The 25,440-nt window shown below is 42.8% G+C and overlaps 4 protein-coding genes across 5 annotated transcripts; 3 read left to right on the top strand and 1 right to left on the bottom strand.

The window, feature by feature from the left end:
* Window positions 1-137: 137 nt before the first annotated feature.
* On the bottom strand, window positions 138-3,992 carry LOC115761977 (set1/Ash2 histone methyltransferase complex subunit ASH2). Of its 2 annotated transcripts, XM_030704022.1 has the most exons (7): window positions 3,364-3,992; window positions 3,111-3,295; window positions 2,703-3,047; window positions 1,237-1,617; window positions 894-1,174; window positions 572-829; window positions 138-509 (listed from the first exon to the last, which is right to left on the bottom strand). In XM_030704022.1, exons 1-7 carry the CDS (start codon window positions 3,528-3,530, stop codon window positions 405-407), a joined length of 1,722 nt encoding a protein of 573 aa, XP_030559882.1. In that variant the 5' UTR covers window positions 3,531-3,992; the 3' UTR covers window positions 138-404. The 2 variants fall into 2 exon arrangements, with proteins under 2 accessions (XP_030559882.1, XP_030559883.1); XM_030704023.1 differs by lacking the exons at window positions 2,703-3,047; window positions 3,111-3,295; window positions 3,364-3,992 and adding an exon at window positions 1,736-2,015 and having other exon boundaries at window positions 145-509.
* Window positions 3,993-4,189: 197 nt separating this feature from the next.
* On the top strand, window positions 4,190-15,975 carry LOC115762007 (ubiquitin carboxyl-terminal hydrolase puf-like). Its single transcript, XM_030704074.1, has 12 exons — window positions 4,190-4,510; window positions 4,626-5,705; window positions 6,196-6,898; window positions 6,957-7,860; window positions 8,386-9,272; window positions 10,438-13,719; window positions 13,779-13,965; window positions 14,044-14,615; window positions 14,671-14,794; window positions 15,150-15,337; window positions 15,405-15,675; window positions 15,734-15,975. The coding sequence occupies exons 1-12, from the start codon at window positions 4,468-4,470 to the stop codon at window positions 15,956-15,958; spliced, it is 8,466 nt and encodes a 2,821-aa protein (XP_030559934.1). The 5' UTR covers window positions 4,190-4,467; the 3' UTR covers window positions 15,959-15,975.
* Window positions 15,976-16,132: 157 nt separating this feature from the next.
* On the top strand, window positions 16,133-21,636 carry LOC115762008 (ubiquitin carboxyl-terminal hydrolase puf-like). The gene is made up of 8 exons (XM_030704075.1): window positions 16,133-16,511; window positions 16,574-16,679; window positions 16,743-16,914; window positions 16,997-17,187; window positions 17,244-17,596; window positions 18,377-19,325; window positions 20,054-20,391; window positions 20,453-21,636. Exons 1-8 carry the CDS (start codon window positions 16,226-16,228, stop codon window positions 21,262-21,264), a joined length of 3,207 nt encoding a protein of 1,068 aa, XP_030559935.1. The 5' UTR covers window positions 16,133-16,225; the 3' UTR covers window positions 21,265-21,636.
* Window positions 21,637-24,311: 2,675 nt separating this feature from the next.
* LOC115762011 (metallothionein-3) lies at window positions 24,312-25,343 on the top strand. The gene is made up of 2 exons (XM_030704080.1): window positions 24,312-24,413; window positions 24,476-25,343. The coding sequence occupies exons 1-2, from the start codon at window positions 24,389-24,391 to the stop codon at window positions 24,649-24,651; spliced, it is 201 nt and encodes a 66-aa protein (XP_030559940.1). The 5' UTR covers window positions 24,312-24,388; the 3' UTR covers window positions 24,652-25,343.
* The last annotated feature ends 97 nt before the right edge of the window (window positions 25,344-25,440 follow it).

Raw genomic sequence — 25,440 nt, 5'->3', positions numbered from 1 at the left:
AGGCGATATTCTTTTTGTGTATGCGCGATTGTTGATGCTATTCGAGAATATATTTTTAAGCTCAAATTCGCCCTATTCCGTCTACCATGCACATTTGCTATATGCTTATTTTTATTATTTTTTTCAACTATTTGTTTTCAAAATACTTTTAATGGTATGTTTATCAAATTCCATCTTATTATTTCTTAACAACCATATAATCTTAATAATCACTGTAGACATATCCATAATATTGTTTGTTATATAATAACTCCTAAAGACTGTTCCTAGTCGGCTACAAAGCGTATACAAACTATTGTGTACTTAGAGAACATATGCCACACGTTTCAATCTCCAATACACGTGGTTTAGTAAGACGCCTTTTGCTTACGTGTCGAAGTTATAGTAACAAATAAAACTCAAGATTACAGACTCATGTTGTCTAGGCGCAGGCGCCCATCGTTCTCAGTAAGGTATAGGGTATCTGCTAAACATTGCTCTGTGATCAGTTCTTCCACACGATCATTCATCTAGTTTAGAGAAGGTATAGAGATATAATCCAGTGTTTATAATAAGAGGTCGACATACTTACGCCTTTTGCCTTGCGCTCGCTCAACACCTCGGGATATTTAAAGGCTGGCCCAAAATTCACACTGACTGTCGCGCTCTTGTGTATCGAAATGGCCGGAAAATAGCTGCCCCCATAAATGTCCTCGAACGCAATACCTTGCGACTGGCCATTCTTGAAGAACTCGATCCGACTGCCTTGCAGGATGTGTAGATTCTTAAGTGTTTCCGTTATTTTGTCCTTATCTTCGTAATACAAATGTGATTTGAATTTAACAAGCGGCTGATGGAAAATATGGAATAAAGTAAATGGGGAATTTTGCGGTAAATTCCAATATTTAACTCACGCGGTCCTTGAATGTGTTTGGCAGGTAGTCCATTGTTGGCAACTCGGGAAGGTCAATGAGCAATCCAAGCGTATCTCCTTCACCATACGCTTCACTATAGTGCTTGCCGTGGCTCTCAGTAAACTTCGTGCCCTTGCGCGAACGCCAGGAATAGCCAAATTTGTCATATCCCAACGGCGCCTGTAGATTACCATATTCTCGACCCCAGCCAACTCGAGTTGCTGCACCCTCCGGCATCTCTTCAATGGTTATCTCATAGTACCAACAACCACGGTTTACAGCTACGACAAAGCAGAATTTTTGAAGAAAAACCACCATTTAAATTCATTGCTTAGCTACTTACAGTGTGTAGCGCGCACTTGAGAATATCCCCGCTCCCCAGTCACCGCCAGTCGATCCTCGCTGATTTTTAATTGTGGTGCTCGATCGTGCAGAGCCAGTAGCACTGCATGTGGTACTAGTGTGCGATATAGCCAGCCAGGTATGGGCTTCCCCGCCCAGTCGGAGCTCTCATCGAATTCCTGACGGAATGGCGCGTGCGGATCCGGCTCAGCAAGTATATAACGATATCCATCCTTATTAAATGGATGCTCCAGCGGGTAGCCGTGCGGAGGAAGTTTCACATTGGCTGTCACATCAGAGCTAGGACGTCCCTTCTTGCCCGTTGGGCCCGCATCAGTGCCAGGAAACTTTCGTTTCTGCCTGTTATTCTTAGCAAGCGTGGCTGCAATGTGCAAAATGATATAAGTAGCTGTACGTGACTTGCGGCATGGAATGCCAAAGCTTATTTAATCTGCGGGATGTGAATGACTAAATAGTTACTGCGGCTGTCCCGCACTTACAATCTTCTTCACTGCTTGCAAGCGACGCTACGCTCAGCGTTGACGTCATCGCAAGGACAATATGTATGTGGTGTCCTTAATTACGACGCGTTTTAAATCAGTTGTCCAGCGAATGACAGCACACGCAACAATATGTAACACAAATATTTATTATTCTAATGAAATTGGGCTCAGCTCGTATCCGCTAACGAGCCCCACCCACCCCGCGCTAACAATCTTTGTGTGCGTCAGTTGTGTTTATTTATTTGTTGTTTGTTTGATTGTTTACTTATTAATGGATGTGTGACGAGAACACGAAGTCAAAAATAAGAAACTACCGCAAAACGTAATTACGATCAGCTTTTGCTTCAAATGTCTGAATTGCAAAAAGCGGCGAGAGCGAAAAAGTGAGTGAGCGAGCGAAAAAATAACCATAACCATACGATGTGAGCGAGCGTTCCACGGTGCTACAGCTACGAACCGTAGTTGCTTCAATTCCTATTAGTAAAGTAGCAACAACAAAAATAAAATAGAGCTGCAGTGCAACTGGAAAACTGATAAATAATTTGAATAGCTTTGCAATTATCTGCCCACTGCCGATTTTAATTTCGGATTTGTCGGCTCTCTTTGCGAACGTGCCTGAGTATTAATGTGAAAAAGATAGCAGGCGCACGCTTCGTTTATTTTGTTTGGAAGGGCATGCAAAGCAGAACGCGATAAAGACAATTGCCATTGTGTTAGCCTTATTTCGCGTCAGCTTTTGCAGCTTTAGCCCCACTGTGCACGCTCAGCTGTAACGAATAGTAGGCAAAACAAAAATGAGTGCTAAGCATATTCGGAAAACACCGAATCATAGACTCTCTTTAGGTTTCGCTTTATGTGACTCAAAAAAAAAAATGAATTTATTGAACAACCGCCCAACAGGAAGAATAGAAAGATCGTCAAAGACGAAAAGAGGCTTTGTTTTGTTTTGATAATAGCATCTCACCTTGCATATAACCATCCTCGGTAAGACGCAGGGCGCCAGTTTTGCTCATAATCTCGTAGTTTGGTTTAATTAAACGCAAATCCTGATGAAAAAGTCCATACATGGCACCCTGTTCAACATGCTCTTCGTAGACAAACAATGTATTAACATCTTTCACAAGGGAACGCTGCACGGTTGAGTACCAAGACTGCGTCAGACGACGCGGCATCGTTGTCATGGCTTCCCAGAATTGTTCAATATAGGGTATTATCTCCTTGTCTTTGCTAAACTGTATTTGATTCTTGCCTTCCCGAAGCGCCGCCTGCTGCATGTTGGCAATGGCACACTGGCACATCTGAGATATTGCTATTAAGAAGTTATAGAGAGTAAAAATTGTCAATGCGATTGCTTTTTCTTTGCCATACTTACTAGCTTGGCTTTTGCGAAAGCTTTCCAGGCCCGTGGCAGAACAATTTTTGCACACAAATATATAATTTGTGATAAACGGCAACAGCTTCCCCTTGCCCAACTGGTAAGTAATGCAGGACTCATGAATCCATCGGGAGCATGTCGCACACAGTAATTCAATCGCGTTAAGGTTGCGTTCCTTGCCACTAGACATGCAGAAAATAAACAAATTTGAGTGTACTTATCAAACAAAATTTCTTGTACATGTGCCTACCAATAACAGACGCCGGCTGTAGTCTGCCTGTCCCCGCCTTCCCCACCAGCAACTCCACTAACTGAGCTACGATGCTCTTGCAACTGCATTTTCTCATCCTCCATGTTAAAGTTGAGCTCTGGGTTCGCCTCAGTAGGTGAGCTGGTCTCCATTATGCACTCGTCCATTATAAGTTACAAGTTCTTGTTGGAGTTTTATTCACAAAGTATGTAAACAAATAAATGCCGCTTCGGGAATAAATTGCTAAGCGACGGCGATTTATCGAAATTCCTCGAGGGAACAAAGTGACAAACAAAGTGTGGGCACCCAACACTCGGTGTAATGTTATTAACAGCGCGCACTTATTTGTTCCAGTAAACCAGACATTTCTTTTGTCAGTTTGTCAAAAAATGTACTTTGATTTGTTTGTATTTAAAGTGAATTTCTTAATAGCGGTGGAAGTTTTTGTAGAAAAAAAGGATTTCGCTTTAAAGATCGCCGGGATGATTCCTAAATTGAATTTAACAGCCGTTCACTGTATGCGCTACAGAGTCACAAGAGAACAGCTGTTGGTTAACATTATTCATATTTTTCTCTGAATGTGTATTAAATTAATTTTTTGTTTTTCTGTAGAGACAATGTCGTCACCAGATTAAATTATCAAAGCTGCTACGATTTTGTAAAAGTTGTTTTTGTATATTGTATACATCGCATGCCACACACACATACAGGGTTGTATTTGCAAAACCATCGGTCGGCCACCACACACTATGGTTTTCTATCGCTCGTCTAGTAGCGATGTTTCTTATCGACAGAAAATATATCTAGAAAATATATCAATTCATAAAAATTTACTAGAATTTAAGAGTACTTTTGGATGCAATGTTAGACAAGTGCGTGTTGTGTGCATGAGAGTGAGTGGCATTGAGTGCGCAATATAAATGGAATTGCATGGACGCTACAAAGGACTAAAGAGATCGACTAAAAGCCCACCAACAAATTGCACTTTGCGACAACGGCGAACGCTGGTGGAGGCGAAGGAGGCGACGGCAACGGCAAAGCAAACGGATCTTAAGAAGTAGAAACAGCAGCAGCCACGGCTTTCGGTGGAGCCACACAAGAGCAATGTGCGAGGTTTGCGCCGATTTCCAAAATTTATTGGAGCTGTGTAAGTAGCGAAAATATATGCATATAATGTGTGTCGGCATTTATACAGTGATAACTGTCTAAACTTGCGCCCACTTTTCCCCTCCCCCTTCACGAACGTATACTTTACTTTTCAGATGAGGTTCGCGTGGCCAGTTCGGAGCTTAAGTTTCAGCTGCTGCTCAAGAGCGAAATTGAGACGACTTTCAATTATATCCAATCGTGGCCACAGCGTCAGTGCATGTGTTTGTACCGGGATAACAAGAACTATGATCGCTTTAATCTAGTGGTGCAATCGCTCATTTGTCTTACGGTGCAACACTTGAAGCACATTGATCATCTAATCGACAGTTACAAACGGCTAACGGCTAGTGCTGCGCAAGTTGTCGCACAGGCGCAGAGAAAACCCACACCCGAAAAGCCCGACAAGGACTCACACAACGACAATGACAACGAGAGCAACAATAAGCACAAGGAGTCAACGTCCTCGTCGTCGTGTTCGCCACCGTCCGCTGGTGACGACAGTAAATCAACCCTTCCTGAGGCCAGCGGTGATGAGGAAAAAAGGGCCTCCGGTGATGGTCCAGGTCCACCCAAGAAACCGCCATCACCACCGCCACTTCAAGTCCCACCAACCAGCAGTAAGGCACATCCACAATACACGGAAGAGCCATGGATACTGCCTGAGGTGGAGAAATTGCTGGTACTCGTATCCAAGGTATTTCTGCTCAACTTTCCGCTGTACATTGCCCATAAGCACGGCATGCACTCACGTCTTGACGATCTGCAAGCGGAGGAAGCGCACCACCTGGCTCTAATCTGTGATCTGCACGACAACGATCTACCCATTTACCTGCTGCGCAACGTGAGCCTGTTTTGCAATTCTGGCGGCTTTGGTGCCATGTCACTGTGCTTTGAACATCCGGACTTGCCCGTATCTACAGCTCACTCCATGACTGCCACAGTGTCCAATGTGAAGCTGTGGCTCAACTATCACTGTAACACACAACTGTTCGTGCCACTGCGCAGCCGCATTTTGCAATACATGTGCAAGCTCTCCGATCAAAATCTTCGCTCGGCGGCAACGCGTGCCATGGCTGACTTTGTGTGGTCCTCCATGCGTGATCCGCTGGACGTGGCCGTCAACTTTGATACCGAAGGCCTAGCTCTGGCCTTTAAGTACTTTACATCAACTACACTGACGATGCGTTTGGCGGGTAAGTGTTTAATCAAGTTTTTGAGGCATGTCCCAAAAAATAAGAATTTAAAAGAAGCTTTAAATAGTTAAACACAGAGTGCATGAAGTAATCCAAATCTTAGTATATGTAGAGGATTATTTCAAGATAATTTTAATTCTTAGTTATATAACAAGCTCAAATTATTCTTTAGACAAATTTAATATAAAAATAGTGTAAAGCATAGCTCCTTAGAACGATGACCATTTTGATGTGAACGCGAAGATGATAACAGCTCCAGACACACACAAATACTATTGATACCAAAAAAAGAATCGTAAGGTTTAAATTAGGAAAACAAAAAAAAAAAAATTAATGATTGCCTTTTTGTATATTAAAGGGTCCTGTAAATGCTTTTATGAGCTATCTTTACAGTAATGTTAGAAATTTGCGAGCTTAGTGACATTTGATAAACCTAACATTAAGCATTATTATATGCGCGCAACTATAATTGCCAACAAATTTATTTTAGGAATGGCCCAAATCAATGCTCACATAAATCTGTTCAATGAGATTTGCACCACTGAAACTGTCAATGAGGTGGAGCTTTTTGGCCAGCGTATAGCCAACTGGCTAACAGAGAATCAAATTGTTCAGCATCTGTTTGGTCCAAATCTGCACGTTGAGATTGTAAAGCAAGCCCATGTACTTCTTAACTTCTTGGCCGTGGAGAATCAGATCTCCGAGGAGGACATCAAACTCATCTGGCAGGCGACGCAGCTGAAGCACTGCTCCAAAACTATATTTGATATATTGCCAGCGCTGGTAAAGAATCTGGCACCACGTCCGGCCATGCATCTGTATTCGCTGCTATGCCGTATGGATCCAAAGGAGCACACCGAGCAAAGTATTTACATTGCATCCGCTTTGACCAAGTTAATTTGGACGCGCGATTGTACGCGCAGTCAAATGAATTTGATGCAAGACCATTTGCTTGGCTCCAATGTGACAGCCTCCAGCTCGGACAGCGGTAGCATTGAAGGCAGTAACACTGAGGATGATCATGTGGGCGCCGATGATAGCAGCATCGCTAGTGGCGGTGGTGGTGGCCACAAAAGCCCTGTCGATGGCGTAACACCTTGTAAACAAGCAAGACACAGGCGTCATATTTGCGATCCGACCACTGAGAAGGCCAAGCAAATGAGCGGCGATGACATAGCCAAGGTGGACATTAAGTAAGTCAATAAATATCCAAGGCATTTTATTCGTTTAAATGGGTCCTTCTTTCGGCAGAAACCATCGCATTGTCAACATCATCGACAACACCAGCAGTGAAGAGGAACTACAATCACGAGCTGCTTTGGAGCTTCAGCTACATCGCAAAAAGACAAGCAACAAGCGACGCCGTCCGAAAAATAGCAACAAGCAACAGCAGCCGCTTCTACCGCATGAGCTGGTCGAAATATGGGACGGTGCTGAGGATGTGCCCAGCAGCGACGATGGCGATGCTGATGGCGACGGCGAACTTCTCGCCGACAGTGATGAGTGCAGTGATAGTGCCGGCCATCAACTGGTGCCCGCTGCCGTACTTAAGCATTTGCACGGCGAAGGACCATATATACGCGCTATTGCAGAGACGAACATCAGCGAACTTCTGAGCGGTGCAGAGAATGATGGCAGCTATTCATCACCCATGAGCAATAAATCAGAGAAGAATCTCGCTGACTTTGACGACGAGGATGTTTCACCGTGTGAGGAAGAGTTGGCTCAACTTGTAAACTCGCATGGAGCACGTGTGACCGCCCCGAATTGTAGAGATGTGGCTCCTGCTTTTGCAGCTGCTGCCGCTGCTCTGATGGCCGCTCAATCAGCAATGGCTATGCAAAAGTCTGGTGAAACAAATGTAGCCGCCGCTGCTGCTGCAGTTGCGGCGGCCGCTGTTGCCACTGGAAATGCGCAACAGTCATTAGTAGCCATGCGGCAACAGGCCAATGCAGCTGCAGCTGTTGCTGCTGCGGCCGCTGTTAAGTCCAAGTCCGACTCAGATGTGGATCTGGTAGACGTGGGCAACAAACAGCAGCACTCGCCCAGGGCTAACAATGCAGCATCAAGCAATAACCAGCCCTCCTTTAAGCTAAACGATGTCTGCCAGCCGGGCAATACGCTACTCTGGGATCTGCTTCAGGACGACAAAATTGTAAGTGCAATCCATGCATAGCGACCCCGCTCTTAAAGATCGAAATATGATTTATTTAAAAACGTGTCTGATAGCTTTTCCAAGCGTTTCAAAATGAAAATAGAACGGTTTAAGAACTTGACGAAACAATGTCGATTTTCATGGGGATTGCTCCAAAACTAAGAGACTAGTTTGCATAGAAACAGACAAACGGACATGTCTATATAGACTTGAATCTTGCTACTGATCAATAATATATATACCTTATAGGGTTTCCTTCTGTGCGTAACACATATATTGACCAAATTAATAATAATAATAATAATTAAGGAATAGCAAGGTTTAATTGTACTTTATGTTATCCGTTAACATCAGAACAGAAAAAACTATTGAATATTAGTGTGAATCTTTAAATCAAATTTCAAGTAAAAAGTAAGGAAAGAAGATTAATCTCAGTTTAGGTTGCTGACCAACATTATTACATGAAGCAATAATTAAATTCATTGCCTACTTCGTGCTCTGATTGGTCTTTTCGTCTTTTCCCAGGGTCAACTTGGCGAATCTTTAGCCTTAGAAGCTGAGAAGGCGCTAGCAACTCTCTTATGCTTTAGCATGGACCGCCAACTGCGCACAAAATTCATTGAGGGCTGTCTCCACAACGTGGCCAACAATCGTAGTGTGATCGTCAGCTTGCGGCTATTGCCAAAGCTTTTTGCGTCATTTCAGCAGTTCCGACCATCGGACACGCATACAATGACATTGTGGGCAGAGCGTAATCATCGCATGATGCAGTCCTTCTTCAATAACATTCGCCACTATGCCAGGAGGCATGCAGAGCTGTTGATCAACCAAAATGGCGAGCAGCAACAGCAACAACTGGGCCTTCAGCTATACTCGCACAAGACGCAGGTTTCTGTGCGGCTGCAGTTTCTCTCGTCTATCTTTTCTTCGGTGGGCTCGCCTAAGACCTTTCGGCTGACGCTGGAGCAGTTGGATGCGCTATGGGAGTGGCTCGCGCATGATCCCGAGTGCTCAGATTGTTATTTTTCGTGGCTTCAGGCGCAAACGAAGGGAGGCGATCAGCACGCGCTGGGTATCGACGCACTGCAGCACCTATACTTGAAAAAACTACCAGAGCTGCGTCCAGAAGAATTTTCTATGGTGGCACTAGGACTTTTCCAGCAACTGTGCAGCTTCGCGCGGATCGCGATGGCCGAGTATGAAAAGCACAGTGAGGCCATAACTGCCAACTCCAGTGCCGTGGGAATGTACCACCTATGGAAGATTGCATTGCGCGCCCAAAGCAACGAGGTCTCATTGGCAGCGATCCAATACATCAACATGTATTACATGGGCCAACAGTTGCGCCTAGAAAGGGAGTTTGTGTCGCAGTGCATGGACAATCTCGTACAAGCGGCTACGGCGCTGGAATGGTAAGTTAATACAAGTATATACATCTAGTGAATTCTCGAAGCTTATGACGTTTTGGGCATGTTTAGAAATGGCTCAATAACGAATACTCACAAAATAAATCAAGAAGATTTAAATCCCTTGTAGAGTTTGTTAAAAAATTTTTGATAAACGATCGTTTCTATGGCAGTTATAAAATATAGTGGTCCAATGTTGACAAGATTTTTCATACATTTAAAGGTAAATTAAGGTAAACTTAAAAATGCCGAATTTGAGTAAATCTTAATAAACGACAAAGCTTTTCACACAAAACCCTACTCTTGGACCGATCGTTCCTATGGCAGCTATAAAATATAGTAATCTGATCCAGTCGGTTCCGACTATGTACTGCCTTCAACATAAAGATAAACCTATGCGAAGTTTGAAGACGATAGCTTTAAAGCGGCGACACTATTTCGCATAGAAACAGTCAGATGGACAGACGGATATGGTTAGATCCGCTCAGCTGTTGATGCTGTGAACTATACTAGAAGAATCCCAGAGGGCTACCTTTTAAATACCTTCTACACATTCTTGTGTTTTTGAAATTCTTGGCCATAAACGTTCAGGGTATAACAAAAATGGTGCAACTTAATTTTTTGGCCTAGGGTTGAACTACAAAGTAGAGTAGAGGTTTAAAATTGAGCACAGTCTTTTGCACGAACAATGTTTACCCTCCTTTCAATAGGGTTGAAAGGAAGAAGTGAATTTGGACAAAGCTCTTTGAAAAGACTTTTTAGGAAGATTGGATCGTAAGCCGTTATCCGTGATTTTACCCAACTTCCAGGTGGAATTTCCATTCCCGAAAGATCGATAAAAATCCATTTTAGGCCTCGCTTTTTTAAGCACTTTTTAGCTACAAATAACAAGCTACAACAAATTTGGCACCTCACAAATTATTGTGCGTAAATACATCGTTTAGTACCTGCACAATCATTTGGAATTCATGTTGGGCTTTAATGATTTGAAGAATTTGTCAAAGCGTGATTCTACAAGCCAAAATATTATAAAGTCTGCGGGTACAGGGGATTGTCTAGCAAGCTCAGCCCACTACAGCGCACTTTCTATAATATATATATATATCTATTTTTTTATAGTATGTATGTTAATCAATAACTGTGTACTTGTACTATTTATTTGTATTCATAGCATTGAGGACGAGAATGCGTTGATGCGAGTGCAGCGCGGGTTGTTGTTGCTTAACACTCATCTGGACACATTCAGGCGACGGTATGCTTTTCATTTGCGCCGCTGGGCCATCGAGGGCAAGGGGATCGGCTCGCACAGCAATTTGAAAAACGAGGGCGCCGGTCCACCACTGCGGATTGTGCTACAACAGGCGGGCTTATCAGAAAAAAGTCTGCTGCATATGCATGCCTGCGATCTCATTGCTGATCTTAAGGCGGAGGTCTCTAAGTGGTGGGAGAGCCTGCAGTCGGGCATCGCGGCGCCAGTTTTGGGCCTGCTGTTGAGCGATGGTCCTCTGAGGATTATTACACAGGGCCAGGAGCTTACATCGGATTATGACGAACGTACTCTGGGTGACGCTGGTTTCAAAGACAATCAGATTGTGTATGTTTCATTGGGTGGACGCGGTGCTCGGCGTAAGGAAACGAACGTAGAGCATCCATCAATGTTACCGCCACCGCCCAAGGAATGTCTGCCCACGGTACTCCTGCTACAGCCCAAGTACTTTGAGAAACTGTTCTGTTTGATGCAAACGCTAGGAGACATGAAGCCGCAATCTTCAACGGTGCATTTGCAGCATCACACAAAGGCGCAGCTGTTGTCGCGCCGTGTGTGGGATATTTTGGCCATGTTGCCCACTAATCCGCATATACTAGATGCATTCAAGAATCTGGTTAACGATCTCAATGAACTGCAGCAACTGGACGATCAGGAGCAGCTGGCCAACAAGCGCAAACAAATCAAGCAAAAATTTAACGAGCTGCTTGATCCTAGCAATCTTCAAAAGTTCATGTACTCTTTGCACATCGTCGAAAGCCTGGCGTTGAGTAGCGGTCCGCGGCAAACTGGTGCTTCCGTTGGTCCTGGTGGGGCTGGCGCCAATGGCAATCTGGCTACTAGTGAGCAGCCTCGCATCAAAAAGAGCGCAAACAGACGGCATAACAGCAACGAGCAGCCGGCGGAACCGAAACGCAGCAGCAGCAGCAGTGACTGCAGCAAAGAGCAGGTGGGCGGCGACCTGGAGGCCACGGTTACTTCAGCACCACGTTCTGGCAGCGACGCAGATATTAGCGAGTTGGTCGGCGGCGACAAGGAAAACCAGCCGAAACAGCACAGTAAACGGCAGAAAAAGATCGATGGCCTTGACCAGGACCATCCATTGGGCTGTGCCACACCGCCACCACCTTCGCCAGCATCCACATTACCAGCTACACCAGGGCGCAGTGCGCTGGTTGGCGAGAGTAGCAAGTGGAGCGAAGCATTTATCAAGTGCGGCGGGCTGCAGCATCTGTACGAGATCTTTAGTGCCGGACAGCTGCAGCAAAGCGCGCATGCCAAAGAGCTTGCGCTAAACGAATGGCGTCATGATTGCTTGGCCAGCCTATTGCGCATTCTTTGGTTGTTGGGCTTCGAGGAGCTACAGACACAGGATGTGCACGTACTGATGTCGCGACCACATGCGTTCATGCTGCAGCTAATGGAAGTGCCCCAGTGCCTACAGCGTCTGTCCAGCATACTTAACGATGAAGTCCATCAACATTTGTCAGCCGGCGCCACTTCACTGGTATTCCCATATCAGTTTCATCAACTGCGGACTGGTTTCTGGGGACGTGCACAGCTGGTTCAGTTTACTATGAACATTCTGGTGAGTTTCGTGCATGCTTCAGCAGAGGCGCGTAGCTTACTCTGGTCTCAGCCGGAACAATGTAATTGGCTGCAGAAGTTCATACTGGAAGACCCAGAGCCGGCGGTGCGTCGCGAAATTTGCGCCGGTCTCTATCGCATCTGTTTGGGTAATGCGCAAAGTTATCGCCTGCTGTTGGCTCCTCTGCTGCACAAGCTTATTGCATTGCTGCCACGTGCCGAGCAAATGAGTTCTTCAGTGCAGCACACCCAGTTCTTGCTTTCTGAAGAGGGCAAGGAGCCATATGGACCAGCTTGTCGGGATTATTTTTGGCTACTGGCGCGCCTTGTTGACACTTTGACGCCCGAAATGGTAGCCGAGGAGCGTATCGATATCGAGTTGCTATGCGAGAGCGTTTCGGAGAGCATTCTCAACCGCGACTACCACGAACTGCGCCATGGCTATCAGGATGATGGATTAGTGGGCTTACTCAATCTCATGTCCAATCTAATTAAGTACGACACTAGCTACAAATACAGGCCCAAGGCATTGAGCTTCATTGAGCAGCTAATCGAGTTCCTGTTCGAAATGCCATCTCCAGCTAATCGCCAGAAACCCAAATGCAAATCAGCTACTTCCCGTGCGGCTGCCTATGATCTGCTGGTGGAGCTGTGCCGCGGCTGTGCCACCAATTATAGCTACCTGCACGCTCGGCTGCTGGCGCAGCACAGGTCCGGTCCGAAACAGCCATATCCTTGGGATTATTGGCCACGTGACGAAGGTCGTGCCGAGTGTGGCTATGTGGGCCTAACAAATTTGGGAGCTACCTGTTACATGGCCTCCTGCATACAGCATCTATATATGATGCCACAGGCCCGAGCAGCTATTTTGCGACTGCCGCCAGCCGGCACCCAAAAACATGCGCCGACGCTGCTGGAACTGCAGCGCATGTTCGCATATCTGCTGGAGTCGGAGCGCAAAGCTTATAATCCCCGCAGCTTCTGTCGCGTGTATCAGATGGATCATCAGCCCCTCAATACGGGCGAGCAGAAGGACATGGCTGAGTTCTTCATTGATCTGGTGTCTAAGCTAGAGGAAATGACGCCAGATCTAAAGCATTTGGTAAAGCGTTTGTTTTGCGGCACTTTAAGCAACAATGTCGTTTCTCTGGACTGCGGTCATGTCTCACGTACCGCTGAGGAGTTTTATACAGTCCGGTGCCAAGTGGCGGACATGCGAAATTTGCAAGAGTCGCTCGATGAGGTGACTGTAAAGGATACGCTTGAAGGGGACAACATGTACACATGCTCGCAGTGTGGCAAAAAAGTGCGAGCTGAAAAGCGTGCTTGCTTCAAGAAACTGCCTCAGATCCTGTGTTTTAACACCATGCGGTACACCTTCAATATGGTGACCATGCTGAAGGAAAAGGTCAACACGCACTTTTCGTTTCCATTGCGACTCAACATGTGTCACTACGTAGAAAAGACGCTGATGCCGCAGCAATACAAGGAGGATCGCGAGAAACGCAAGCGTGAACTTCAACAAAATGAGAATGATGAGGGGGCTGAGAATGAAAAGGCTGAAGCCACACTAGACGCAGACATCGAGGAGTGCTATGAGTAAGTGGCTTTATTGGGTATTATCTGTAAGTTTAATTTAAAACACTTGTTGATTACAGGTACGAATTGGTTGGCGTTACAGTGCACACAGGAACAGCGGACGGTGGGCATTATTATAGCTTTATTAAGGAGCGCACGAAAAGCAACTACCACCCGCACGAGCGTTGGTTCCTGTTTAATGATGCTGAGGTCAAGCCTTTCGATCCCTCGCAAATAGCGGCCGAGTGCTTTGGTGGCGAAATGACGGTAAGCACTCGCGCTAAATATTTAACCAGATATTTATTAAAAGTCCCTATTTCAATGTTAATTTTTTTCATTTTATAGAGCAAAACCTACGACTCAGTGACTGAAAAGTATTTGGACTTTAGCTTCGAAAAGACAAACTCAGCGTATATGCTATTTTATGAACGTCGCTTACCAGAGCATCTGCAGCGTCGGCACTCGGAACTTCTGGCCACGCCAACGCCAAGTCCCACTAATGAGGATAAGACAGAAACGGAAGAGCAGCCCAAGGTGGAGAAGGTCAATATAAATAAAAGTGATCTGACGACAGCGGACATTGCAGACTCAGTTAAAGCAGAGCCAGAGCAAGTGACTCCGATCAAGAACGATGTTGAAAATTTGCAGGAGGACAAACAAACCGAAGAGCAAGACGAGACTGAACAGAAGGGAGGGAGAGGAATGGATCAAATTACAGCCAATTGTGATAATTTAAAGTCGAATAGTAAAGAAACGCAGGCGTCAACCTCAAAGGCGGCCGTCGTCGTGGAAGCAAAAGTGTCTAATAAGCTACAACAGTTTCGTCCATTGTTGAGCAAGGAGCTAGAAGATTGGATTTGGCAGGATAACCGACAGTTCTTGCAAGATCGAAATATCTTCGAGCACACCTACTTCAAGTGGGTATACAAATACTTTCAACAGCCGACAGTTGTTTTAAGCCTTCTGTTTTAGCTTCATGTGGCAAATTTGCGGTCACATACCACAGACGTTAATCTCGGAGACTGACGTCACTTGCATGGCCGCTAAGTTGTCCGTGTCATTTTTCATTGAAACATTCATACATGCCAAGGAGAAGGTAAGCATTACAAATTTATCTCAACCTCTTGACATTTGCCTAATGTAAGACCCTTGCCCTTCACATAATGCATTGATATTAATAAATTTCATTAAAATTTGTTAACTTTCAGTAGAACACCGTGATCAGCGATTTACAAAGTTTATTGTCTTATTTTTTATACATATTATCAAATGATCTAATTTATCCACTTGAATTTACGGGTTTGACCGGTTAAGTTTTCTTTCGCCTTAATGTGAGCTGTAATTTTCTAAGAAGAAAATCTCAATCAATGTGTTACTTTAGACAAATGTCATTATATAGGATTAACAAATGCAAATCCCAAAATCATTGTGACATTATTTCCATTCTACAGCCCACCATGGTTCCTTGGGTAGAGCTGCTTACAAAGCAATTCAACGCCAGTGAAGAGGCTTGCGAATGGTTCCTATCGCATATGTCGGTTGAACCTTTTTGGCCTGTGCAGGTGCTAATTCAATGCCCAAATCAAATGGTGCGTCAAATGTTTCAGCGTTTGGTCGTTCATGTTATACAGCGGCTGCGGTAAGTTTCTTACTGAGCATTTGATCGAAATTCGACTTCAGATGAATATGCTTATTATTGCTTATAGCGCGTCGCATGCTGATCTGTATCTGGGTGTGGATACAGACGAAAATGACAGGGAGCTGATTGGTCAAGCATCATGTGTTACACGTTTTATAAGCTCGCTAATTTCACTGCTGGAACATGGAGCGCGCTCTCATCTGCGCCATCTATCCGAGTACTTTAGCCTGCTGTGTGAGTTCTCGCGCATGGGAGATGAAGAAGCCATGTTTTTGTTGCGCATCGGCGTTCTCAAGAGCCTGGTTGATTTTTACCTGGGCCATAAGCAAACAGATAGTGTTAGTTGGCAAGAAGAAATGTTGGAGCTTCTACTTTAATTGCTTATTTATATTACAGATTGACATCAGCTCAGACAATGAGGACAACTCTTCAGATGAGGCGCTCTCAGTAGAAAAAATGCGTCCAGCATCGCTAGACAAAATGATTGCACTATGTGCTAGTCTTGTCGAACGTTCGCGAGGCGCTGATTTTCGATTGCGTCTTTCGCCCAAAGACTTCAATGCCATTGCCGGTGGAAAGGTGATACTGAAAAAGCTCGAAAGCGTTATATATTCCATCTAATCAAACATTCAAGCACCACTACATCGTCTAACCATCAAATATCAATCCATAAATCCACCAACAAACCAATCCAATGTCTAATCCTATAACCAATTGTTTTGCTTTGTTCATTGCTTATGTGTTATATATATTTATTTCACATATATTTCGTAGGGTTTTCCATTTTTGTATCAACAAATAAAGGATGGCATTAATCCGCACCAGACAAAGCATTTAATCCACGCGCTCTGCCGCTGGGACGATCGTTTGGCTACACAAATCATCAGTATGCTCTTCGCCTCGGTCACCAAACACACTGAGCTCTGTGCACCATTCTTCAAGTTGCTGACACTGCTCACCGAGACACAGGGCGGTCCAGTTGGCCTGCCCTGTTTTACGCAGCTGGTGCTGCCACGAATGTGGGATGCGGCAGAGTACTGTCCACAATCTGTGCTTGACTGGCTGTCGCTGCAGGCCACCAAGAATAAAATAGCGCATGCCTGGATTCTTCAGTCCGCCGAGCAATGGCTGGAACAATTTTTACTCGCGCATGATAATACGCGCGTAAGAAATGGTACGAAATGGCTAACCAGTACATGTTTGGGCGCTATATTTTAGTTTTTATTCATATTGTAGCCGCTGCCTGCCTGCTGGTGGCGCTGGTGCCCTCCCAGCCGTTTCGTGCCAACTTCCGCGCTCACTCGCAACATAAGTTGTTGGCTCTCAATCCGCACAGTTATCGGTAAATGCAGCAGCTTAACTGATAAGCAGCGTCATAAACTTTTGTTTTTCTATCCCCTTGCAGGGACATCAACAGCGATGCCCAGGTGGTGCTGCATCAAGTGATAACATTGCTACTGCGGCTACTGCGTCCAGCACGCGCTTATGCAGACATAGGGGCACATGGTACTACCAAGCTGACCGCCTATTTTAATCTACTCAGCTACTGTATGGTTTCTAAGACTGAAAAACTAATGGCAAGTTTGGAAACACACATGCATACAGCTTTCTGCACATCTCTGCTCCGATCGCAGCTAAATTTGTTTCTTTCGCCAACAGATAGGTTCATTTATGCGCTCCCTATGGGAGCTGTTTCACCCGCGCCTCTCTGAGCCCAGTGTGCCGGCGCATCACAACAAACATGCCTTGCTCACCTTCTGGCATCACTCGCTTGTCGACTGCCCAGAAAATGCGGCCCTGGTGGCCAACTGCCCGGAGATAACGCGGAACATTGCATTTAACTATATACTGTAAGACATTCGTAGTGGGCACGGTTTCGCTTTAACAATCTGATATTCCCATGCAGTGCCGATCACGATGATTCAGAGATTGTAACTTACAATCGGTCCATGCTTCCGGCCTACTATGGACTGTTGCGTTTATGCTGCGAGCAAAGCCGGACACTCACCCGACAGTTGGCGCAGCATCAAAATCTACAATGGGCCTTTAAAAATATAACGCCACATCCCACACAATATGCTGCCGCAGTAGATGAGCTATTTAAACTAATGGCACTTTTTGCTACCCGCCATCCGGATGCCAGCGAACAGGAGAAACTGGATGTCATAGCTTTTAGACGCTCCGTCATTGTATCTTATACAAGCAGTTTGGATGCACGCGTGTCTTGGTCTACCCTGATTAGCGCCCTGAAAATACTCGGTAAGATTTAATTAACAGCCGATAGTAATAGGTATAGTTTTCTTAATTTTAAAAACCGAATATGCCTTTTCCAGCTAGTTTGCTTAGATAACCAGTCTAGAATCTATTTGATTTAAATTTTAATTTTTCACCCAATGAAAGTTGGTTTAAAAAAAGATGTTGGGTATGTAACAGGCAGAAGGCATCTGCTTGAGAGTATACAAATATATCTATCAAGAGCATCCACAACCGTTTGTGAATGTGTGATATATATTAAAGCTATGATAGCAATTAAACTTTGCAACGTCTTATGCAATTCTTATGAGGTTTTTAAATACATGTTCCGAATGTGCGTCATTGAGCTGCAAAGCTAAAGAAGAAATCGAATAATTTCTATGTCATATTAAAGTTAAATTCAAGAAAAAACTCGCAAAACTTTCATTAATGAAAAATTGACTGAATATATTGATTGGTTTAGCCATTAAGTTTCGACATGCATCGATTTTGAAACAAGGCTTTGTATGCAAAACTCGGAAATGATGAACTCCAGTCAAATCTAATTTGTAAGATTAAGAACTTTCAGTTTTACTTATTTAAACCTCTTCCGTTCTCTTCAAAGTTAAATAGGTCACTCTTTAAAGCTGTACATACATTAAGATGTTGTATTAAAACCCTGCTAAAACATGATTAGTTGGGAGCATCCGACTATAAAACTATTTCAATGCTAAATAGTTAAATCCACCAAATTTAATATGTTTTTTAATCTACTCTTCATTTTTGTTTTTGATTTCCCACACGCAGTGGACAACGACGATGATCGCATGCTGGTCATTTTCAACGGAGGCATTGAGATGTGCTTTGAGGCGTTGCACACGCTACATTCCATGCACCACGAGGCCACTGCCTGCCATGTGGCTGGGGATCTATTGGATCTTCTTGGAGAAATGGTGCTTCTGCTGGCGACGCTGCGCATGCGTACGGATAACCCTGCGCAAAAAAAGCAACAACAACAGCAGTTGGAACAGCAAATGCAACTGCAGCAGCAACAGATGTTGCAAAAACAACAGCAGACGCAGTGTACTCAAGCCCCACAGACGCCCCAGCAAAAAGAGAAGCAGCTACAGCAGCAAATGCAGCAACATCTGCAATTACAGCAAATGCAGTTGCAGCAACAGCATTTTCTGCGCCAACAGCATCAGCACTCGGCGCTGGCAAAGGCGCTGCCTGATGCGATCAAGCGACTAGCTACGCTGCTTAACACATTTAACTCGCCGGAGATTAGTCGTATGGCCCTCGAGGTGCTCAAGGAGCTAGTGCGCAACACTAGCCTGGAGGCCACCATCATTCTGGCGCCCATTCTGATCAACTGCCATTTGTCCGTGGCCAATGCACCAAATGCAATAGGCCCGTTAGGACCTTATTTTCCACGTCGCGGTGCAAAGCAGACGTCCTGGCCGTTAGGTGCCAAAAATTCACCTCGACCCCCAAGGCCAATGGTGCAAATGTGCATTGCTTCGTCGGAGCTGACGCCACGCGGTCTTGATATCGAGTACGATGCACAAGTGGACGGCTTTTACAGGCCCTATCATGATTTTATCGACGTCATGATGCGCATGTGCGTCAATACAGGCACCCTTAACGATACCCTGGTCAAGCTTCACTGCCTGGTGGCCATAGAGTCAACACCGTTGCATTTCAACTACTTTCCTAAGTTCTGGGTGGGCATCCACAACAATGCGTTAACACACAAGTAAGCCTGACATTTCATACTTTTATATTTTTATACCCTGAACCCATTAAAAATATGTAAAAGGGGTATAATGTATTTGTGCAAATGTATGTAACAGGCAGAAAAACGCATCTCCGACCCCATAGAGTATATGTATTCTTAGTCAGCAATCCTCAGAACCTATTAGATTGACTTCGGAAGACTTTCCGAAGAGTTTAGGAGCCTAAGCGGAAAGATCCGCTTGTTTATATTATTTATTCATTTATTATTAAATAATCGGTATAATTATAATATTTGCCAGTCTGGCCAGCTATTTTCCTATTGACATACGGCTAAGCAGAAATGGAAGAAAAACATTATATAAGAATGAAGAATAATTTAATTACCTTTATTTAAGAAGGAAGAGAAATAACTTGAGAAAGTTAAGATATGGAAGAGAATAAGGAATATCGAATATCTTTACCTTAAAACGGAGTTAACAATAATAATTTTAAAATATATTAAATAAATAAGAAGAGGTAACGGTAGAGGATAGAAGGGATATCAGTGATCGGATTGGCGGACATTTCTTATCTTGTCCGGAAAGCTTTACTCCTCACAGATGGGCTATGTAAAAATAAGTTATCATCAATCTGAAATTCGTTCGAATTTTATTATTTACCTTTCAAAACGTTTTAGTTTAATCAATATACCTCATTAAGCTATATGATATATTGAAGTCTATATATATATGTCAATTTTGCTTTCAGATATTCGGAGCTGCTTGTGAAGAATCAGCTGCTAATAGAGTATCTGCATAATGTGCTCAGAGACGAGCGCAGCATGCTAAAGGATGCATTTGTGCGGGAATTTTTGGAGTTGTATTACCACAAAGTGGCAGCACAGCTTCCTGTTGCGCGAATGATCTACACGATTAACTATGGCATGCACTCTAAGGATGACATTGACGAGCTGTGCGGCGATCTATTTGCCATACGTATTATTGCTCAAGCTACTGGTGTCCCGACTTCGGTGCGCAAGGAGCTGCGTGGATCATTACGGGCCCTGCTTAACAAGAGCGAGCGTTTTAAGAAGGATGCGGAACGAGGTGATACACAGATTTAGATGAAGGGCATTCAATAAATATTATACATATTTGTTTTTTGTAGATCAATTTCCGAACAAGAAGCTGAAACGGGACTCCTGTCAGGAAAAGGAACACTCGCAACCGGCAGCGCGATCGGAGCCGGAGACAGTAGACAATTCGACTGAGAAAGAGAAAGCCGAATCAGTCGATAAAGCTAGCATTGTCGATGGAACTGCGGATACGCCCAGTGGAACTGTTGATGCTGTTAAATCTGTTGAAACTGTTGCGGAGACTGAACCAGCGGCATCCGCTGATTACGTAGATGTACGTATCGAGAGCCCAGAATCCGAGAAGCTAGAGAAAGCATCGATTCCCTCGTCGGACGATGAGACTGAGCTGGAGGATGAATTGGAGCCTACGCCAAAGCGCAATAAAAAATCGGCAAACAAAAAAACCGCACAAGATCGTGTTAACGAGGATCGCAAGAGGCGTCTAAGCACCTTGCTCACTATGGAGTCGTACATACAAAGCATTTTTACCATTATTAAACGGGACGCAAATGCATCTAGCGCGGCGCAAAACAAAGAACACCCCAGTGATGAGTTTGCAGTTGAGGCGTCTACATCAGCAGCTGCAGCAATCAAGTCAAAGCCTAGGGGTGCGTCTACGCCTCCAGAACCCGAGGACGATGGGCTGCAAGGCAAATACAACATTGAGACGGACACAGTAGTGTGTTGCAAATCCAAGTTAAATGGCAGGGAGCAGGAGATTGCCAAATTCGATGAACTGTCGCCTGCAACTGCGGTTGTCAATAGCAACGTTCCCGCAGCTGCCACCAGCTCAGTGGCTGGCGTTGCGTCAGCGACACAGGCAGCGAGTCCAACACAAATTTAGTTGTCGTTTAATGATTTGCTGAGCATTTTATTTTTCGGCAAGCCATTGGACTGATGACACGCAACATGTGGCGATCACACAATGGCTAAGCTCTAAGGTACTGCGAATTTTTGGCCAAAGGTCGAAAGTTGCATTGAATGATTTGAACCAAGGTTGCTGCTTGCTTTGGGCGAGCCTGTGCTCCAGTAAAAGACTTTTGAGCAAGAGAATTATACTAAATTAAAGTTAATCTAGCAACATATTAAATCGGAAACAGATAAATTCAACTCACACTCAGACAAACACTCCCACATCCACACACCCACATATACATTGATTCAACATGCCAGTGTCACACACATACACACACATATATATACATATATATATATATATATATATATATATATATATATATATATGTAATGCATGCATTAACATACATAAACATATATGCATGCATACAGCTAGAAATAATGATAAACGTTACTATTTTAAGACTTCCACGACCGCAAATTGTCCAAATCATAAAAAAAACATTATTCCCATTTGAAAATGTTAGTTAAGTGAAAAGTTTAAATATTATATCATTGCGTGAACCTTGTTATGCACTACGAATGCCAAAAGCAAAAGCATTATAAGCAACATAGGAAAAGAAAAACAATAACTGATAATGAAATGAAACGAAGAAAATGAGTTGAAAAACGGCTTATGAGACGCTAATATCTATATATGTTGTAGTAGAACCTTTAGATATGTTTTACGCTGCTAATTATATTTGGTTTAGTTTCCTGTCATGTTCGCAGTCGCTACCCATCCTCTCCCTATTCATGTGCACTATAACTGTATTTTAGACACAAATGAACAGATATTATATAATTAACCAACTTTATTAAAATAAAAGAATGTGTATCAATTTTCATTGTAAATTGCTGAACGATACGAATTAAATACATTTTACGTTCTTTAGTTCATGTGAGAATAAATTGTAATTACGCACATAAGTCTAGTAAGTTGTCTATGTGAAACATAAAGGACGAAGCTTAAAACCCATCCCTTTAAAGGGGCGCATAAAATGTTAGTCTTAAGCCACAGCAAACGATCGAAATCTTAAATATGTAATGTTGAAAAACAAAAGAGAATCATAAGCAAATAATAAAAAAAAATGCAGCATATAAGTTTAAATCATATGTAATTACATATTAAATCTCCTCTTATCTCAGATAGTCAAGATTAACCATTTTTGAATCTTCCAGCCTTTTAAATCAAAATTTTCACTAGTATTTAGGCTATCTATACATTTGTAGAGCACACTGTGTGTTCTGATCCTGCTTAACTGACATCTGAATTTGTCAATATCTTTATGTATCTGCACGCTAAGGCAAAGTTTTGGAACTAAATTCCAGTAAGTATTGAAAATGGTTGGGTTTCCAACTGAATTTCAAAGATCGCAAGAAACCAGGAGCAAATATTTTAAAATTTGATTATACTCTAAAATTATTTTCAAATACCTACGTAAAATTTCACTTTAAACGCGACTTACTACAGAAAATCTGCGTAGCTAAGTGGAAGTGAAAGAGTTTTAATTCTTTTAATTTTAAAAAGCCATTGGTATTGTTATATTTAAATGATCAAGCAAGGTCGGATACATATTTGAACATTTATAAAGCGCTAAAGATGGTGGTAAAAATAATCTGTCTTATAAGAGGACTTGTTCATCTTATCGTTAATAATTTAAAAATTCCCCTCGCTAAAAAAACTGCAAAAAATCTTGATCATGACCTCGAAAGGGGTTTTTCTCATTAAGACTTGACCGCTCCTATGACAGAGTTTTCAGGAAAAGCACAGCATGCTTAACCTTTCCCATTTCCCATCACAATAGCCAAGGTTCCCCATATCTTCTATAGACCATATCTACGTATAACCCGACTGCTTTTTATTGCTTATTTCATAATGGACTTTTGTACAAACTTTAGTCTCTACTCTCACCTGCATAGTTAATTCGTCCGTTCTTTTGTGAAAAGTCGTTCCTTTCCTAATTCTCTGCATTGTTGCGTACGCGCCGCAGGGTAACATTTTCTTACTTTACTTAGTTTACTTTACTTTACTTTACTTTCTAGCCTATATCCACAATACTAGAACGGGTTCTGGATCCTGGGGGGGTCCTATACCTAGTGTAAAAATCGGATATCGGTATCGTGTTCTGGGATACTGCCTGCCGAAGAAGGGTTTCGGGTTTTCGCTGGTATGTGCGAATCGAATATTTTACTAAGATTGGGTGTCTTCAAATTGTGTTCACCATAAGAATACAGTCTTGTTTTTAAACTGACCGCAAATATGTGCCGACGAAGGCTTAAAAGACTACACCTACCGAACTGATTCTGTAGGGAAATTTCGAGGCACTAGATTAACAAAGAGACACATTTTTCTTAACCTGCTTCCGGCCCGGTTAGACACCATCACCCTATTATTTAATAAAAAAAATTGTAAATTCGATATTTGGCTATATGTAAGCTTGCTTGAATATGAAGATATTTATAAAAGTTTAAATATTTTATGCCTACGGTCGAAAATTACAAAGAACATTCAAAATTACTTTAAATTACATGTAACCCAAAGTATTTGCAAAGTCTTACAAGATGTTACCTTAACAAATAAAAGTAAGGTTTTTTATTTTGGGATTGGCTCATCAAACGTATTGGATAAATTACTCGGACACTTCCTTCTGCAGAATATTCTTCCGAGGCGCTAGTTTCAAGATGCAGTTGAATGACATTTAAAATCGGAGAACAAATAGTTTTGAATCAAACCCGCAGTGCCTTCTAGCAATGCGTTACCTTGTAATTTTTGGCGCTGGACCTCCTATTGTACAATAAGATTGAGTATATGTTAATCATAAATCATCTGTCGGAGATCGCCTTGCTCTAGACCCTGGTAATAACGTGTTTTTTAACTGCCTTTTATGCGGATTATCATTCGCTCGATGATTCGACGATTACATGTTGAATTCAACCCTCGAACACTTATTGTTTACACGCATGCGCTGCGAAAATTGTCAAATGTATATATAAAATATATAGAAGTAAGCTCAGATTTCACAAACAGTATTTGTATACCGAGAAAAAGAACAACTAATTTGTGAAAAATGCCATGCGTCGGATGTGAAAAGGGTAAAATATTATTTAATCCTAGATTTATATATTAGAAAATTGCCCAATCAAATACTTCACAGAATGCAAATGCACCGCAGAGAAGTGCTCTGAGAGCTGTAAATGCAGCGCGCCTGGCAAATGCGGCTGTAACCCATCCAAATCAACCGAAACCTCGAGCGGCGGTTGCTGCAAAAAAGTTGAGGGTGCTGGCGAGAGCAAAGTAGAGCATGAGTGCTGCAAGAACGCCAAGAACTGAATTAAGAAAGATGAATATATTGTAAAAGAACCAAATCGATGTATTTTGCTTCATTTGATGAAAATATACCTGCTAGTAAGCTATGTATTTGTCATCATTAAACATAATCAAAATGTTATTACTATACATTTAACAATAACTAAATGAACTAAACTATCGTATAAAATAAAATACCTTTACCAAAATGGGGTTTTTTTAGATGGCAATGATTCAGCCTAATTTCTAAAGTTGAATAATATGATGTGTACGTTTAACAAACGAGCCAACAACGTGCATTTTATTTAATTTGTACATTGCTAAATTGCTTACACTTTTCTACAGCAAAAGGTGCGTGGGGCAAGAATTAGAATTGTTCACATAAACGAGGGGCAGATAAAACATGAAAATTAAACAAGTTTAAATTCGTTAGCAATTTCTTTATATTACAGCGTTAAAGATCGGGTCTCATGATTTCTTTTTCAGTAGAGGTACATATAAATATGCATATAAAAAACAATTTAAAATTTGATTTTCAACAAATACGAGCCACTTACTAATTATATTATTATATATAGTTATATATTACTTCGCGCTGCACTGAGCTAAAAAATTAGTGTATGCAATATAAAAAAACAATATTCCTTTTAGGGCAATTAATTACTAAATTTTTGTTTCTAACCATTTAGGGCTTAAATTTATACAAATTAAACGACGACATTTCAAAAGTTTATAAACGCGGCCAACGGACAGGGACTTCATTAATTGCGCTTTGATTTACGCTTTTTGCGACTGTTTGAGCCGGCTGTTAAT

This window comes from Drosophila novamexicana, unplaced genomic scaffold (genome assembly GCF_003285875.2).
Source record: "Drosophila novamexicana strain 15010-1031.04,08,12 unplaced genomic scaffold, DnovRS2.1 tig00000512-arrow-arrow-pilon, whole genome shotgun sequence".
NCBI classification, from domain to species: domain Eukaryota; kingdom Metazoa; phylum Arthropoda; class Insecta; order Diptera; family Drosophilidae; genus Drosophila; species Drosophila novamexicana.
The sequence above is the reverse complement of the archived record's forward strand: the minus strand, read 5'-3'. Positions and strand labels throughout refer to the sequence as shown.